The sequence below is a fragment of the Canis lupus genome, chromosome 16, assembly GCF_048164855.1.
Source record: "Canis lupus baileyi chromosome 16, mCanLup2.hap1, whole genome shotgun sequence".
Taxonomy (NCBI): domain Eukaryota; kingdom Metazoa; phylum Chordata; class Mammalia; order Carnivora; family Canidae; genus Canis; species Canis lupus.
The window spans coordinates 40,791,632-40,807,236 of NC_132853.1; the positions used below are offsets into that span (position 1 = coordinate 40,791,632).

General features: G+C 55.9%; 3 protein-coding genes across 11 annotated transcripts; 2 read left to right on the forward strand and 1 right to left on the reverse strand.

Moving 5' to 3' along the window:
* The first annotated feature begins 1,028 nt into the window (after window positions 1–1,028).
* Window positions 1,029–5,235, forward strand: COASY (Coenzyme A synthase). 3 transcript variants are annotated; one of them, XM_072780644.1, is made up of 10 exons: window positions 1,029–1,152; window positions 1,578–2,288; window positions 2,899–3,113; window positions 3,377–3,508; window positions 3,638–3,827; window positions 3,912–3,976; window positions 4,163–4,247; window positions 4,414–4,511; window positions 4,603–4,749; window positions 4,850–5,235. In XM_072780644.1, exons 2-10 carry the CDS (start codon window positions 1,589–1,591, stop codon window positions 4,898–4,900), a joined length of 1,683 nt encoding a protein of 560 aa, XP_072636745.1. In that variant the 5' UTR covers window positions 1,029–1,152; window positions 1,578–1,588; the 3' UTR covers window positions 4,901–5,235. The 3 variants fall into 3 exon arrangements, with proteins under 3 accessions (XP_072636745.1, XP_072636747.1, XP_072636744.1); XM_072780646.1 differs by having other exon boundaries at window positions 1,146–1,199; XM_072780643.1 differs by lacking the exon at window positions 1,029–1,152 and having other exon boundaries at window positions 1,300–2,288.
* Window positions 5,236–5,502: 267 nt separating this feature from the next.
* On the forward strand, window positions 5,503–10,345 carry MLX (MAX dimerization protein MLX). 5 transcript variants are annotated; one of them, XM_072780650.1, is made up of 8 exons: window positions 5,503–5,926; window positions 6,449–6,485; window positions 6,972–7,061; window positions 7,321–7,427; window positions 7,689–7,788; window positions 7,977–8,076; window positions 8,429–8,630; window positions 9,544–10,345. In XM_072780650.1, exons 1-8 carry the CDS (start codon window positions 5,639–5,641, stop codon window positions 9,598–9,600), a joined length of 981 nt encoding a protein of 326 aa, XP_072636751.1. In that variant the 5' UTR covers window positions 5,503–5,638; the 3' UTR covers window positions 9,601–10,345. The 5 variants fall into 5 exon arrangements, with proteins under 5 accessions (XP_072636751.1, XP_072636752.1, XP_072636749.1 ...); XM_072780648.1 differs by having other exon boundaries at window positions 5,786–6,088; window positions 9,544–9,811; XM_072780652.1 differs by having other exon boundaries at window positions 5,787–5,926; window positions 6,449–6,594; window positions 9,544–9,811.
* On the reverse strand, window positions 10,218–14,940 carry PSMC3IP (PSMC3 interacting protein). Of its 3 annotated transcripts, none has more exons than XM_072780657.1 (8): window positions 14,786–14,940; window positions 14,592–14,692; window positions 14,303–14,392; window positions 11,984–12,095; window positions 11,329–11,474; window positions 11,163–11,216; window positions 11,007–11,066; window positions 10,218–10,928 (listed from the first exon to the last, which is right to left on the reverse strand). In XM_072780657.1, exons 1-8 carry the CDS (start codon window positions 14,817–14,819, stop codon window positions 10,872–10,874), a joined length of 654 nt encoding a protein of 217 aa, XP_072636758.1. In that variant the 5' UTR covers window positions 14,820–14,940; the 3' UTR covers window positions 10,218–10,871. The 3 variants fall into 3 exon arrangements, with proteins under 3 accessions (XP_072636758.1, XP_072636756.1, XP_072636757.1); XM_072780656.1 differs by having other exon boundaries at window positions 10,788–10,928; window positions 11,007–11,088; window positions 14,786–14,930; XM_072780655.1 differs by lacking the exon at window positions 11,163–11,216 and having other exon boundaries at window positions 14,786–14,930.
* Window positions 14,941–15,605: the final 665 nt, after the last annotated feature.

The following is a 15,605-nucleotide window of genomic DNA, read 5'->3' on the forward strand; positions in this document are numbered from 1 at the left end:
AAAACAAAAACAAAAACAAAAAAACAACCCAAACTAAGGTGTTTCCTGCCAAAATCACTGGCCTTGATACTTTTGTGGCTCTATAACTTTTCCAATCCTTGACTCCAGGGGCCAAAGGGGCAATCCAGGCTCTGTGGGGCCGAGGCTTAAACACCTGTGGGACACCTCTTTATTTATTTTTTAAGATTTTAAGTAATCTCTACACCCAGTGTGGGGCTTGAACTTACAACCCTGAGATCAAGAATCATATGCTCTACTGAGCCAGCCAGGTGCCCCTTGAAACACCTTTTTAAGAACACAAAACAAACCCATATAATTATGAAAATGAGCATTGTTTAGTTTGGGAAAATAAACTGCACATCCCTGGAATCTTGGAAATTGGTTTCCCTCCCTTTTGAGATCTCCGTGGACAAGTGACTTGAAATATCTCCTGATGGCAACCTGGCTTCCTTTCCCCCAGGGAGGCTGCCAATTCCAGCCTTTCCAGCCCCATTAGCTTCACGGTGGACCCTTGCCACTAGGTCTCTGTCCCTCCTCCCCTTTTCTCCTGTCTGGAGACCATCCTCTGGCGATTCTACTAGCTTCCATGCAGAGCTCTCCTCTCTCCTTCAAACTGGTGCTGGGTGGTGTGGAGCGCCCCACAAAGCCACAAGACCTCTGTCATCACTTCCTTTGTATGTTCCTGGAACATGAGGGCCTCAATGTCCCCAGCTGTTAAATGGGGACTTGGACAGAGCCGTCCTGTGGCCTCCTGGACGGTGCCGGGAGGTCTGCGGGGACTCTGAGTCCTGATTTAAGTGCTATCCCGAGCCCCCCACGTCTGTAACTTATTAAGAGGAAAGTCAGGTGTTAGTTCTGCCTCTGCCTCTGTTTCCTGGGTAATGAAACCATTCCCTTCTCTCGAGTCTAAAGGGCATCCACGAAGCGCTTCCGGGCCCGCCTCGCCCTCCACGGCCCAGGCCCCGGGGGGCGGAGATCAGGAATAAGGTTTCCCCCGCCTGCCCCGCCTCCCAGCTCGGCCCCGCCCCCCGGCGGGACGCGCCCCTCGCCACACAAAGTCTCGCGAGATCCCGAGGCGAGGGGAGACTTTGGCCTTCTTGCCTTTCCGTAGCTCGGAGGCGCAGCTGCGGAACTGTTTCCGGGTCGCAGCAGGTAAGGCTCCGCGGCGGCGCCAGCGGAACGTAAACCTCTAGGTCACAGTAAGTAGGGAACCGGTGCGAGCCTGAGCGTTTTCCTCTAGGCCCCTGAAGACCCCGGTACGGCCTGGCAGGAGGGCCCGGGATTTCTGGGTCCCCAGCCCTGTGACTCAGGGACCCTTGTCCAGCCTAGCTTCCCCGCCCAGGATTTCGATTCAGTTCAGCGACTTCACCGCAGCGTCTGAGAAATGTGGAAACCGAGGCCAAGCGCCTAGCCCCGAGGCGCCATGTACCAGGCCCCGTGCCCTCCCCCGGGTTCCTCTGGATCAGCACAGACCCCGTCCCTACGCCAGGTCCCCTCCCTTGGGTCCAAGGCCCAGTCTTCAGCCTCAGCACATACCCCCTCAGTCACCCACGCCCCGTCTCCCTGGCTGTCCGCAGGCCTGGGCAGCATGGCCGTATTCCGGTCGGGCCTCCTGGTGCTGACGACGCCCCTGGCCTCCCTGGCCCCTCGCCTGGCCCCCATCCTGACCTCGGCGGCCCGGCTGGTGAATCACACGCTCTATGTACACCTGCAGCCGGGCATGAGCCTCGGGGGCCCAGCTCAGCCCCAGTCCAGCGTCGTGCAGGCTACGTTTGAGGTCTTGGATTTCATCACACACCTCTACGCTGGCGCCGACGTCCACAGGCACCTGGACGTCAGAGTCCTGCTGACCAATATCGGAGCCAAGAGCGCCTTTCTCCCTCCCCTGTCCAGCTCAGTCCAGAACCTGGCCCACCCACCGGAAGTGGTGCTGACTGACTTCCAGACCCTGGATGGAAGCCAGTACAACCCGGTCAAGCAACAGCTGGAGCGATATGCCACCAGCTGCTACAGTTGCTGTCCCCAGCTGGCATCGGTGTTGCTGTACCCGGATTATGGGCCTGAAGAGCTGCCCACGGAGCCCCTGGATGTCCTCTTACCCTCCACCATCAGGCCAGCCTCCCCCGTGGCCAGGTCTCCAAAGCAACCAGTGCGTGGCTACCACCGTGGGGCTGTGGGTGGTACCTTTGACCGCCTGCATAATGCCCACAAGGTGTTGCTCAGTGTCGCCTGCGTCCTGGCCCAGGAGCAGCTTGTGGTGGGAGTAGCGGACAAAGACCTGTTGAAGAGTGAGTGAGAGAGACCCTGGAATAGAGCAGGGGAGGAACCCTCAGAACCCCTTAACCTTGCCCCCAGGGTATGACTGAGGAAGAATGGAGCCATCCTTTACTTCCCACCCCTCCCAAATGTCACAGTGCCTGGCACTCAGTTAGTGCTGAGGAAATTATGTTAAATGAGTAAGTGTAGCTTTCTCATTGTGTGGTTTAGTCACCACCCAAATCAGAATTCCCCCACACGTGGAGCCAAGGAGTCTGCACTTTTAAGAAGTTCTTCCAGTGATGAACCCTAAATGGATGAGTGGGTTGTAGGTAGTTGGGCCAGAGACACAGCAAGAGGGGACTCCTGATTGGGTGGTTTTTGGGATTCTCCACCTGACTCTGATGCTCTCTTGCACTGCTAGCTCCCTGGGCACAGGCCAGCCCTTGCCATGATAACTGTGCTTGCTGGCTGCCCCCTCTTATAGCTCCTCTGACACAGAGCACTTCCCAGCTTGGCCCTTTCTTCTGGCCATCGACCCCCCTCTGGAGATTGGATGCTTAGGGACAGTGTTCCCAAATTTGCCTGCACTTTCCCTCCCCAGTAAAAAGATCTCATTGTTCTTTTGGGCTCCTTCCCCAGGCAAATTGCTCCCTGAGCTGCTCCAACCCTACACAGAACGTGTGGAACATCTGAGTGAGTTCCTGGTGGACATCAAGCCCTCCTTGACTTTTGATATCATCCCCCTGCTGGACCCCTATGGGCCCGCTGGCTCTAATCCCTCCTTGGAGTTCCTGGTGGTCAGCGAGGAGACCTATCGTGGGGGGATGGCCGTCAACCGCTTCCGCCTTGAGAATGTAACCCCTGAGGGAGACTGGCAGAGGGCGTGGATGGGGATGGGCAAGGCCACATGGGGGGTTGTTGGAAGTACCACGACCCTAGAGGAGGGAAGAGAGGGCTTAGGGTGGTGAGGAAGATGCAAGAAGGAACTGGTTCCCAGTTTGCCCTTGGACGCAGGCTCTATCTCTGGGGCATGTAGGGGAAGGATACAGGGACAGCTCAGGTGTCACTGTCATTCTGTCCCTCCTTCCCTTGTCCTCACCCCTCCTCTTTTACCTAGGACCTGGAGGAGCTTGCCTTGTATCAGATCCAGCTGCTGAAGGACCAAAGCCACCAGGACAATGAAGAAGACAAAGTCAGCTCCTCTAGCTTCCGCCAGCGAATGCTGGGAAACCTGCTTCAGCCTCCATATGTATGCCTGCCTTCCCTCTCTCTCCCTTCTTGGGTGGGCTGGAAGTGCTGGAGAGTAAAGACTGAAGAATTCAGTCCCAAGCATGAGTCTAAAGACCCTAGTAACTGGTTCCTTCTTCTCTATCTCCAGAAGAGGCCAGAGCTCCCCACACAGCTCTACGTGATTGGGCTGACGGGCATCAGTGGCTCTGGGAAGAGCTCAGTAGCCCAGCGGCTTAAGGGCTTGGGTGCGTTTATCATCGACAGTGACCATCTGGGCCATCGGGCCTATGCCCCAGGTGGTCCTGCCTATCAGCCTGTTGTGGAAGCCTTTGGAACAGGTAATACCTAGGGAGGGCTGGAAGTGTCCTAAAGTGAGGAGACAGCCTGGCCTCCTTGCCTAGTCCTGTGTCTCTGTTGTCCAGATATTCTCCATAAAGATGGCATTATCAACAGGAAGGTCCTAGGCAGCCGGGTGTTTGGGAACAAGGTAAACACGCTCCTCTCCAGGGTTTTTTCTGCTGCTTCGAGACCCAGAAGTTGGGACCTAGTGGCCGTCTCTGGTCTGCTCCAGAGTGCGACTTTCCACTCATCTGTTCCCAACTACCTCTTCCTTCAGACTGGCTCCATCTCCAAGGGAAGGTAAACTGCCCATTTCCTCTGTTTCCCTCTTCAGAAGCAGCTGAAGATACTCACGGATATTATGTGGCCAGTTATCGCAAAGCTAGCTCGAGAGGAGATGGATCAGGCTGTGGCTGAGGGTGAGTGGGAGTGATGATGGGAGCAGCCAAGGGGGACATTAAGCAGATTCTCCTGGGAGCTTCCTGACCCTGAGCCAGACCCTCTGCTTTCCTGGGATTAGGCTTCATTGGCTCTCTGGTAGCAAGTGGTGGTGTGCTGCTAGCAGTGACTGGGGTCTCCCCACAGGAAAACACGTGTGCGTGATTGACGCTGCTATGCTGCTTGAAGCTGGCTGGCAGAACATGGTGCATGAGGTGTGGACCGTTGTCATTCCTGAGACTGAGGTATCTGGACCCCATCTCCTGCCACATCCCCACTGCAGACCCTCAGCCTACTCCGAGCCGGGAGGCTGACATAGGCCTTGTCTGTGTCAAGGCTATACGACGCATTGTGGAAAGGGATGGCCTGAGTGAGGCTGCGGCTCAGAGCCGGTTGCAGAGCCAGATGAGTGGGCAGCAGCTTGTGGACCAGAGCCACGTGGTGCTGAGCACTTTATGGGAACCACATGTCACCCAGCGCCAGGTGGGTGCCAAGGGAAGGGCTGGGTTGTGGGGAGGAAGTCTCCAGTGGGTGCCTGCCTGACCTTGTCTTCTCCTTCTCCAAACATTCCGACGGCTCACAGGTGGAGAAAGCCTGGACTCTCCTGCAGAAGCGCATCCCCCGGACGTCGTAAGGTCCATGGCTGACATCAAGTTCTCTGTGGGGCCAAAGTGGCCCCTGGAGCTGCCAAGAGATTCAGCGGTGAGGAGGAATGGGCGCTACAGTGCTCCTCCTAGCTTGGGCCTAGAGGGCTGAGCCAAACTGAGGAGGGCAGGGCAGGACCTGATGGAGACGCAAAGCCTACCCAGCTTGCTGGGGTTTGGCCATCACTGCGGATGTGGCTCATGGGGGAGCAGGCCCCTCTGGCACTGGTGCCTACTCTTGCCCACCGTGTCTGTTGTACCTGCGGCTGCCTGCGGCCAGGGCAAACACTGAACCTGTAACAGAATTAAAGGTGAATGTTGCCAGGTGCCGCGTGTATGGTGTCTGCCTCTGTCCCGAGGTCTCTGGAGGCGGCGGTTAAGAGCACGGCTTTCGAAGCTAGCCAGATCGAGGTCAGCCTGGGCCCTTTCACTGACTGCTTTGGGAGAAGCTACAGACCTTCTGGTTCCCCGGTTTTCCTATCTGTAAAGTAGCTTGGCCAACAGGCTCTCTGAAAGCGTTTCTCCCGCTGGTCTCCTGCCAGACGCCTGGCTGCTTGTCGGAGGACCGGCCTTCGCTATGCTAGGCGGGGCCTCTGCCCTCACGGAGCCGGAGCCCGGCGGGGCGGGGTTGGCCCAGGTGGCCTGGCCGCCGCCAGGGCCCGCACAGCGCGTGCACGCAACTATCGGCGACACTGGATGAGCCTTTTGAGGGGACCGCATTTTACAGAATGTGCCTCACGTTGCGGCAGGAGGGACGCCGACCCCGAGGGAGCGCAGGGACGGACTCCGTGTCCGCCCCGGCGCCAGCGTCCCCTGCCCGGTGTCCGAGTCTCTGGGTCGCGCATGCGCGGCCTTCGCCCCGCCCTCCGCCTCTCGTCCCGGGTTGGTGGGTTCGGGTCACATGGGTGCGCCTCGCCTCTTCCTCGCGGCAGGGGGCTCGCCCGCGGGCTGGTTTCCGGTTCGGTGGGTCGGAGATGACGGAGCCGGGCGCCTCTCCGGACGACCCCTGGGTCAAGGCAAGCCCCGCGGGCGCGCACGCCGGCGAGGGGAGGGCGGGTCGGGCTCGTGCACGTGGGGGGGCCGGAAGACGAGGGGATTCCTTGCAGTCCCCAAAGGTCCCCCCGCCCTTCGGGCCCCGGGGCTGCAGAGAAGACAGCTCTCACCCCGCGCGTGCCAAGGTGGGGAGACAAGTGACGCGTGTGTGCACGAGTGTGAGGGGACGGGGTTTAGGGGCTGGGAGGTGCTGGAGCGGGGTGGGGGCGGACGGGATCCTGCGGAGGGGTGGCGCTCCCAAGGCCTATCGGCTGTTGGCTCGCGGGGCAGTCTTGCAACCGCCTGTGCACCCCAGAGGTCTGTGTGTGTGTGTCTGTGTGGACACGTGTGGACGTGTGGACGCGCGCGCGCATCCTGCCATTGCCTGCGCACCCTGTGGGGGTGGGGCGGGTCTGGGTAGGGGTGTGTGTGCGCGCGCACGCAGGGAAAGGAGGCACGGTCTCAGGCCGGGGTCTGATGAGTGTCTCCTTTGCTTGGTGACGCAGGTGGAATATGCCTACAGCGATAACAGCCTGGACCCCGGTGAGTGTCTCCTCCACCGTCTCCAGCTCCCTGATGACACTCCCGCCACAGCCCTATAGATTCCCCTGCTCTTGCCAGCCACACCTGAGCACAGTCCACTGTCCCCGAGGCGAGTTCCTGCCCTGAGACAGTGAGGGAGGAGCTGCAGGACAGGGGCAGGAAGGATAAGGGGACACCTAGTTCCCTCTGCTCTGAAGCGGGGAAATGATGACAGTAGTGACAGCTAGCCACCCTCACCCTCATTGTGCCCAGATGCCATCTTGTGAACCAGATATCATTGCAGGCCCACGGAGCAGTGTGGACACCAGGGACAGGCGCATTGCAGCATGGCACAACAGGAAGTGATGATCCAGTATGGGTGGCTTTGGGGTTGAAAGGGAGAGGTCAGCATTTAAGGATCCGGAAGCCATTGTACCCACAGGTGTCTAAGGGTGTAATGGTGTTCCTCTGCCCTACCCCTTAGTGATCAGGACCTCTCTTTTCCAGGGCTTTTTGTAGAAAATACCCGAAAGGGGAGTGTAGTGTCCAGAGCTAATAGCATCGGTTCCACCAGTGCCTCTTCCGTCCCTAATACAGGTAGGCAGCCACATGCCCCTACCTGGGGGGGGCCTCAGATATACCATCATTTTAGTATATTTCCTAGACAGGAAGCTCCAGTCATCCACATGGGGGTGCTGGAGGCCTAGTGTTAGACATAGGGTCTCCCTGTTTTTTACCTCATTTAGGACCTTAGGTTCTTCTATCCATTTGCTGTCTCTGGGCACCGGTTTTTTCTTCCCTGCTGGGCCCCACTGGGCCTCAAAATGACCTCTTCTGCCCCCAACTTTGAGCGTAGATGACGAGGACAGTGATTACCACCAGGAGTCCTACAAGGAATCCTATAAGGACCGGCGGCGGCGAGCACATACTCAGGCTGAGCAGAAGAGGAGGGACGCCATCAAGGTGACTGGGAGGCCTGTGGCTCCACCAGCGCAGGAGGGCCCTACAGGCTTCAGGTCCCCTCTGCCCCGACCTCATCAGACAGCCCCAAGCATCTGGGGTGGGGGGTAGTTGATCTAGTCCCTTGACATAACCACCACCCTCCTTCCAGCACCCCAGCCTCTTTGTGAGCATGGAGTTCAGTTCGCAGGAAGAAAGCTTTGTGCCCATTTGCCTTAATTCCTCAGAGTTAAGGAAGCCTTGTCTCCCCTCCTGTCTCCACAGAGAGGCTATGATGACCTTCAGACCATCGTCCCCACCTGTCAGCAGCAGGACTTCTCCATTGGCTCCCAAAAGCTCAGCAAAGCCATTGTCCTACAGAAGAGTATGGCCAGGGAACGCACTTGGGAGTGGTTGGGGCCAGTGGGGCTGTGCAAAGGCCAGAGCCTTGTACCCACTCTTGGTCTGCCCCTGGTGGGGTGGTGGTTATGAGAGAGTTGGAGCATGGGGGGAGGTGGGGAAATAAAGGACAAAGTCTTGTTCTTCCGGTTGACACTTGTGTGTCCACCCCAGCCATTGACTACATCCAGTTTTTGCACAAGGAGAAGAAAAAGCAGGAGGAGGAGGTGTCCATGCTACGCAAGGATGTCACGGCCCTAAAGATCATGAAAGTGTAAGGGGGCTGCTGAGCTGGGGGAGCCAGGGCTTCTGAGGGGACCCGGGCTGACTTCAGTTCATACCTTCCTCTCGTTCAAAGGCCACATCAGATAATACAGGACAGATAATACTCTCACTCTCTTAGGCGGCCACTTAAGGCGGGACTCTGTACCCCAGCCGTCCCTGACACACAGCAGATCCTCCAAGTGCCTGTGGGATTCATTCACGGAGGGCAGGGTGGAGAGAGGTCACCAATTCTGTCCCCGCAGCAGTATCTAGCTGGGGCTGGATACAACCCCATTGCTCTCCGGGAGCCTCTTCCTGGGGGAGGACCTGGAGTACCTGAGCCCTGTTCTGCTTGCTTTCAGGAACTACGAGCAGATTGTGAAGGCACACCAGGACAACCCCCACGAGGGGGAAGACCAGGTCTCTGACCAGGTCAAGTTCAATGTGTTTCAAGGCATCATGGACTCCCTGTTCCAGTCCTTCAATGCCTCCATCTCTGTGGCCAGCTTCCAGGAGCTGTCAGCTTGTGTCTTCAGCTGGATCGAGGAGCACTGTAAGCCTCAGGTACGGGCTAGCAGGGGTCGTGGGGTGGGGGTCTTCTACCCTCCTCCGGGCACAGTGGCCCAAGTCATGATTTGTTCAGCAGGAAGGCATCAGCTTTTAGGTTTCTTGGGGGTGTCTCCCTTTTTTGCATCCTGGCCCAGGCTTTCCTGTTAAGGTTTTTTTTTTTTTTTTTTTTTTCCCCTGAGAGACAGAGAAAGGCAGAGACACAGGCAGAGGGAGAAGCAGGCTCCATGCAGGGAGTCTGATGCGGGACTCGATCCAGGGACTCCACGATCATGTCCTGAGCTGAAGGCAGACGCTCAACCGCTGAGCCCCCCAGGTGTCCCTCCCGTTAAGGTTTTGTTTGGCGAGACTGAGCTGGCCCCTACTCCCACAAGCCTAGCTCTGGCCTTTCTCAGGCCACGTTATGGCTGCCAAGTGCACAGGCCCTTATCATGGCAGCAGACTCACTTGGCTTGTTTGGAAAGATTCCTGGCTGCCACCCCAAGGCCCACTGAAATAGTTTACCTTGAGGTCTGTTGATTATCTGTAATGGGGCAGTGTGTTCATGCTGTTGCACTGAGTCTTCTGCTTCTGAGGCCTGGTTACCTTCTCTGAGGCTTGACTTGCATCTGAGAGTCTGACTTTTTTGTTTCCTGACATTTTCTGGAAACAACTTAAGCATACTGCAACAATCAGCGAATTTCGCACTGAACACTTAAATGCTGCCATTCCCATTTCTATTTGCTTTTCTCCATAGCTATCCATGCCTCCATCCCTTTCCCCCTGCTGTCACGGGACATTTCAGAGTAAACTGTAGAAAGCAGTGCGGCCCAGGGGTTTTTTTCTGGCACACCTTGTCTAGGAATAGGTCACTTAGCTGGTGCTCTGTCCTCACCTGAGCATCACATGTCTCCCTCTGCTGCCCCACCAGACCCTGCGGGAGATCGTGATCGGTGTTCTGCACCAGCTGAAGAACCAGCTGTACTGACCTGGCTCCTAGAACCTGCAGAAGAGCCAACAAGAGGCCTGAGTCTCCTACTTGGCCACAGAGCTACCGGGCTTATGAGATTGGACTGTGATACTGCACACTGGTCCACTGGTTCTCGGTGTTTGGTTCCCCAGCACCCCCTCATCTTCAGCGGGGCTAGGGTATTTGTTTTATGAAAACTTTAATTTATTATATTGACCACAAAACTCGAGCCTGCTGTCTTTCCCTCTCTCCATAAGAGTCCTTGGGATGGGGGATCTGCTCTGGGGACCCCCCAAGAGCTCCTGGCCTCTCCCCTTCTAAGCCTCAGATTTTTGCTCCTATCTACACATATCTGGAAGCTACTATTTGCATTTGGTTTGGTCTCTTGGCCCACATTTAGCTATTTTGGCAGTAGTTGGACAGGAAGAAAGGAGCACAAGGAAATATTCCCACAGTTATGAAGTGTGACAGCTGCCTGGTTGGCCCAAGGTGGGACCAGGGCTCTTCTGGCTGGCTCCAGGCAGGGCTGCCGGGATCCTGCCCTCACCTGCTACTCCATCGCCTCTCCTTCCTCCCCTACTGTGGGCACTGGAGGGAAGCGGCCTCCCTGCGTGCCCCTGCTCCTTCTACCCCCGTAGGCAAACTCTGAGCACAGCACAGAGAAGTCAAGTGTAACAGCACTACGTATTACAAGTTGTTTTTTTTTTTTTTTTCTAAACACCAACAGTGCAATTTTATTAAAGTTACAATTTTGGAAAATGAACTGGGCCTCAAAACCATTCCCGGCCTTCCTGTCAAGTATATCTGGGTCTGTGCCATCTCCGTGCTGCCTGTATTTCTCCCAGGACTTGGGGCTGGATTGTGAAGGGTTAGAGATATTATTTAAAGGCCTCCTTGGGTACAGAGCCTGGGGAAGTCTTGTCGAAGGCCTTGGGCTCCGTGTGTACACTGGCCCCTCTCTACCCTGTAGCCTTCCTCAGGGTTGTTATCTGGGAGGTTCGGTTATCCAGAGGAAATTAAGTATTTTTATATCAAATTATAATAAATATTGCCAGTGCTTTCCTTTAGCGTTGTTCCAAGTTTGAGCATTAAGTTCAAGCAACTAGAATGTGGACGATAAAACGAGTGTGACCGTCCGTCTGTTGTGGGCTCGCTACTCTGCTCAAGTCCCTGTCCCAGCTGCTTTGCCCAAAGGCAGAAGGCAGCAGGAACAAAACAAAGAGCCGACCTGAAGGAGGCAGCCAGTCCAGGACATTTCTTTCCATCCCCCTGTCTTGCTAGAGGACCCCTCAAGGGTCTGGGAGCTTCACGTTGTAATCTTCATCTGTCTCTATCCCAACTTCCTCCTGGGGCAGGGAGACAAATGAATAAGCCCTCCTTGGAGAGCACCCAGGGGAGCAAGGACAGGAGGGAGAACCACTTACAAAGAACTGCTTCTTGCTCTTGGGGTAGCCTTCCAGAATTGCATCAGATAGCTCTGTTGCCTGACAAGAAACAAAACCACCCCTTTTTAGGTGGGAGCACTGCCTGGCAGGTCCATGCTGCTGGGCTGCAGTTTCTCTGGTGGCTGTAATACTTACCATCCTCTTCCGCTTCCTCCATTCCTTGCAGTACTTCTGCCTCTCTCTGTACACCTGCACAGGGAAACAGCTGCCTCTAGCCCCCTCAGCCCACAGCAACTCCTGGGGGCAAGGTGTCTCCTCACTCCTTCCTGACTCCCTGCTTCTAACCTCCCTCCCAACTCACCTGTTCTTTCTCCTCTGGAGTCACGTGGTTGGAGGCTGCTTTGATGTTCTTCAGTCTCTCTCTGTAGGCAGCACATTCCTTCTTCAACTCCTGGATCTCCTTCTGCATCTCCGGTGTGGTCAGGGCACTAGTTAGCTCCTTCAGCTCTGAAACCATATCTCTCTGGGGTCACCGCCTACCCCTGAGGATGGGGCCTTGTCTTTCACAGTGGGCGCCCCCTGCAGTAGGAGACTGGCCCCCTACCTCGTTCTAGGTTCTATACACAGGGTCCAGAATGAGTTCCATATTCTGGAAATGCTCAGCAGAGATTATAGCTTATCAAATTACTGGTTTATTCTAGTTTCCCTTCCTCTTCCATCTAGAAGCAGTGAGGCTGAACAATCCATTCCCTGTAGCCAGTTAAAGAAGTGGGCACAGAGGGAGTGTGGGCACAGGACGCTGATAATGTTAGGGAGAGCAAATGCATGTCTTGCCCATTTATATTCAAAAGCCGTTAGCCGTTCTAGATTTAATAGAATTCCCAGGGCAGCCCAGCAGAGAGACAGATTCACTGTTGCAAGACAACACTGCAGTCAGCAAACCATTCACCTAGTAATTCCAGACCTCCAGACTGACCCTGACCCTAGGGGCACCTTTGGGGGCTGCCCGGTCCTACCAGCCTCCATGTGGCGGCAGCTCTGCTGTAAGCTCTGCACCTTAGCGGTCAGGGCCACAATTTTGGCATCCAAGCCCTGGAGGTCAGCGTCGCTCACAGTGGCAAACTGGTCCTGCCAGAGATGAGAGGAAAAACAGAAGGGGGCTGATGTGAGGCACAAGGAGGAGGCGGGCAGGGGGTGTGGGGCAGCATCACATGCACGCAAGACTGTGGGGCTCCCCAACCCTCCAGAGGGCCTGGGAGAACAGTGGGAGGGTCCTTGTGAGAAACCATTCAGTTTAGTACTGACTCCAATGAACAAGGTATAAAGAGAAAGTTAAGACCTGATGCTTTTCTTCAAGGGGCTTCTAGGCTGGCAGGATGCTGAACAGAGCAGAGATCTCACTTTAGTGGTAAAAGCACTCACTGGGCTAAAGGAATAAAAGGACAGTCTTCCCCAGGTAGTGATACCTAAACTACACACATTCCACAACAGGAAGAACCAGGACAGGTAAAGGGGCGGGTACTATTCAAGGGACTCCAGTATGAGTCTGAGGAGCCCGTCCCATGAGAGAATAGCTGCTACCAAGGACAGTGGGGGGCTGGCTGGTGGTGACGGGGAGCTGGTGAGGAGGAACAGGAATGCCAGCCAGCCTGGGCAGTGTGGCCTCTACATTAAGGCGAGGCAGACCTTTAGAGCAGCAGACAGCAAACTATAGTCTGCGTGCCAAATCCTGCCAGAGACAGGGTTTTGAAAACAAAAAATTTTTGGAGCATAGCCATGCTCGCTCTATGTACTGTCTGGGGCTGCTTTTGCTCTATAGTGGCGGGAGTGGTCAGGACAATTGCAAAGCTGAGACAAGAGACCATCGGGCCTGTAAAGCACAAAAAGATCAACGGTCTGGTCCTTTATAGAATAAAATCTGCACAATTCTCCCTTAGGGAATCTTCATTAGAGTAATAACACAATGAAACCTATTTTAGCAAAATTAGCCTTGATGGTGGTTTGGTTCAGTTAAACTAGTATTCGGTGTCTACTGGGTGTTAGATACTGGGTGGCTCAGTGGTTGTGTCTGCCTTTGTTCCCAGAGTCCCGGGATCGAGTCCCACGTCGGGCTCCCTTCATGGAGCCTGCTTCTCCCTCTGCCTGTGTCTCTGCCTCTCTCTGTGTGTCTCTCATGAATAAATAAATAAAATCATTAAAAAAAAATAGACAACTGAAGATACCTTTTTAAAAAAATAGGTACTGGGGTGAGAGGGTGCTGCACAAAGGAATATGAGTGAGAAGTGGGGTCTTCCCTAGAAGAGCTGCAGTCAAGACAACCACAATACAGCAGCCCTCAACAAGGTTAAGCGCTTAGAGAAGAGGCGATTAGAGAATTCAGAGAAAGTCTCTGGAGGTGATGTCTGAGGGAAATCCTGAAGGATGAGTAGGAGTTAGCTGAGCAAAGAGGCAGAAGAGGAAGAAGGGTCTTTAACGCAGGCAGAGGAAGGGCACAGGAGTACAACACATCTAAATGGTCTAGTACTGGTGAATGGACATAGACGGGACAGGTGAGGCAGGCGGCAGCCTGGGACGGGGTCCCCAAGTACCTGTCCCTTGTTCTAGGGAGCGCTAGTTTGAAGTAGGAGAATGGCACCAGATCTGCACTTACACAGACCTTTCTGGCTGCAGTGTTTAAGGTGATAGAGGAGGCCAGCAGATGTTGGGGAGGGGTATCACCAGAGATGAGGAGGACCTGGGCTTGAGCAGCAAGGACAGGTGGAAAGGAGAGCGTAGACACAGGAAGGGGGGAACCAACTGGACCTGATGGCTGATGAGGATCTGAGGTCAGAGTGACTCCCCAGTCTCTGGGTTGGGGCAAGAGTGACTCCGCGGAGGGAGAAGCTGGAAAGGGAAGCCCATTCAGGGGAGGTAAAGAATTCTGCTTTAATGGTATTGACTTAGAAAGGCCTGGATGGCGTCCAGGTGGTGGTCTGGCCCAGAGATACAAAATTAGCATTACCTGTGTTGGGAGTGAGGGGTGGGGACAGAAGGCCAATCATCTGGCAGATGGCAGATCTAATCTAGAGGACGGGGAAAAAGTCACTTCCAAGCGGGAATGGATCTTGGCAGCAATCCAGCATCTGTCATCTATCATATCCCAATCTGGAAGTCTCATCACATCTGGATCACAGCGAAGGGAGTACCCACTTTGATTTAAAGGGTGCCTGGGGCCCTTTTCATGGCGCGAGTCAGTGACTTCCGTGAGGTGCCTCAAACTCTCCCAGAGAGAGTTCATTCTAGAGAAGGCCATTGACCTCATGTCGGGGTCTGACACGGGCACAGGTTCCCCTCACCTGGTCCGCAAAATAGATCTTCTGCTTGCCGTACATCTTCTCTTTGATTTTGCCTTGTTGGGCCAGCTGCTCCAGCGCCTTCACCACCGCCTGGCAGAGGGGAGGGGCCGGGCCATCAGAGGAAAGACTTGCGGGCCGGCGCAGCGGGGGGCATCTCAGCCCGAGACCAGGGAGCGCCAGACACGCTTTAGGTAGGAAGCCCGAGGCTGAAATGGCAGCCTCGAGGGAGCAGCACCCCAGGCGGGTTCGAGGGGCCCCAGGGGGAGGACTCTCAGGGGACGCTCCTCACCGCCTTGCCCAGGCCGTGTTCCCGCTGCAAGTTCCCGAACACGTCCTGCGCGCTGTAGGGCCGGTTCTGCTCCTGCAGGTACCTCAGGAGGATCCCGGGGGCTACGAGGAGACGGGCCAGGGGCGAGGCTCACTCAGCCGACCCCTCGCCCGCCCCCCCGCCCGGGCCTTGCCCGCGCCCACGGTCCCGTTTACCTCCCGCCGCAGCCTCTGCCCGGCTTTTACTCATGGCCTTTTCCCGCCGCCAACTCGGAAAGCCGGACGTTGCAGTTGCTCGGGGCAACAGCTGCTTCCGGCGCCGAGAGGGGCGGGCCGCGGGGCGGCGGGCGGAAGGGGAAGTCTTCGCGAAGTACAAAGCGACCTTTCTCGGGATCCGTAGTTCAGTTCGGAGCCGAGCGCCCACTGCGAGGTTGGGGGGGGAGGGGTCTCCGCAGCGGGGGCGGGGCGGGGCGCTCCCTCCCTCGCGGGGCGCAGGCCGTAGTAGATCACTCCTTGAAGTTCCGAAACCCACTTGCAGCGGCGGCTGAGCTCTCGTGACCGTGAGCTGGGTCGGGGTTCCAAGGAAGCTTAGGACCCAGCTCCCGCTGGACTAGCGACTTGCCCAAGGTCACAGGGTCAGTAACCCACAGGGACGAGTCCTGTCCCACGGCCCAATGCTCTTTTCGCCGGTCAGTCTCATATTCGTAAGACAGGAACAAGAAGTACTAGTAGGGTGTTTGGGGGGACCCGAGAAGCCTTAAGCCCCCAAAGGAGCCTTGTGCCACCCTTATTTGCCGGTTACCGAGCCTCGCACATAGGGGGCGCTCAACATGTGCTGCGGTTTGGACGCCAAGGAAAGGCAGGGTTGGGAGGGGGCTACTGTTAAGCCGCAAAACTTGTAGAAAAGTTTCCTGTTGGCCAAGTCAATCTTATGGCAACACCTGGCAGGTGTTTTCCACTCCTGCCCACAGTGGCCAATGGGACAAAGCCTGAAATAAGTGTTTCTAGTTTCTGAGGTCAGCTGAAGGCCAAAGAG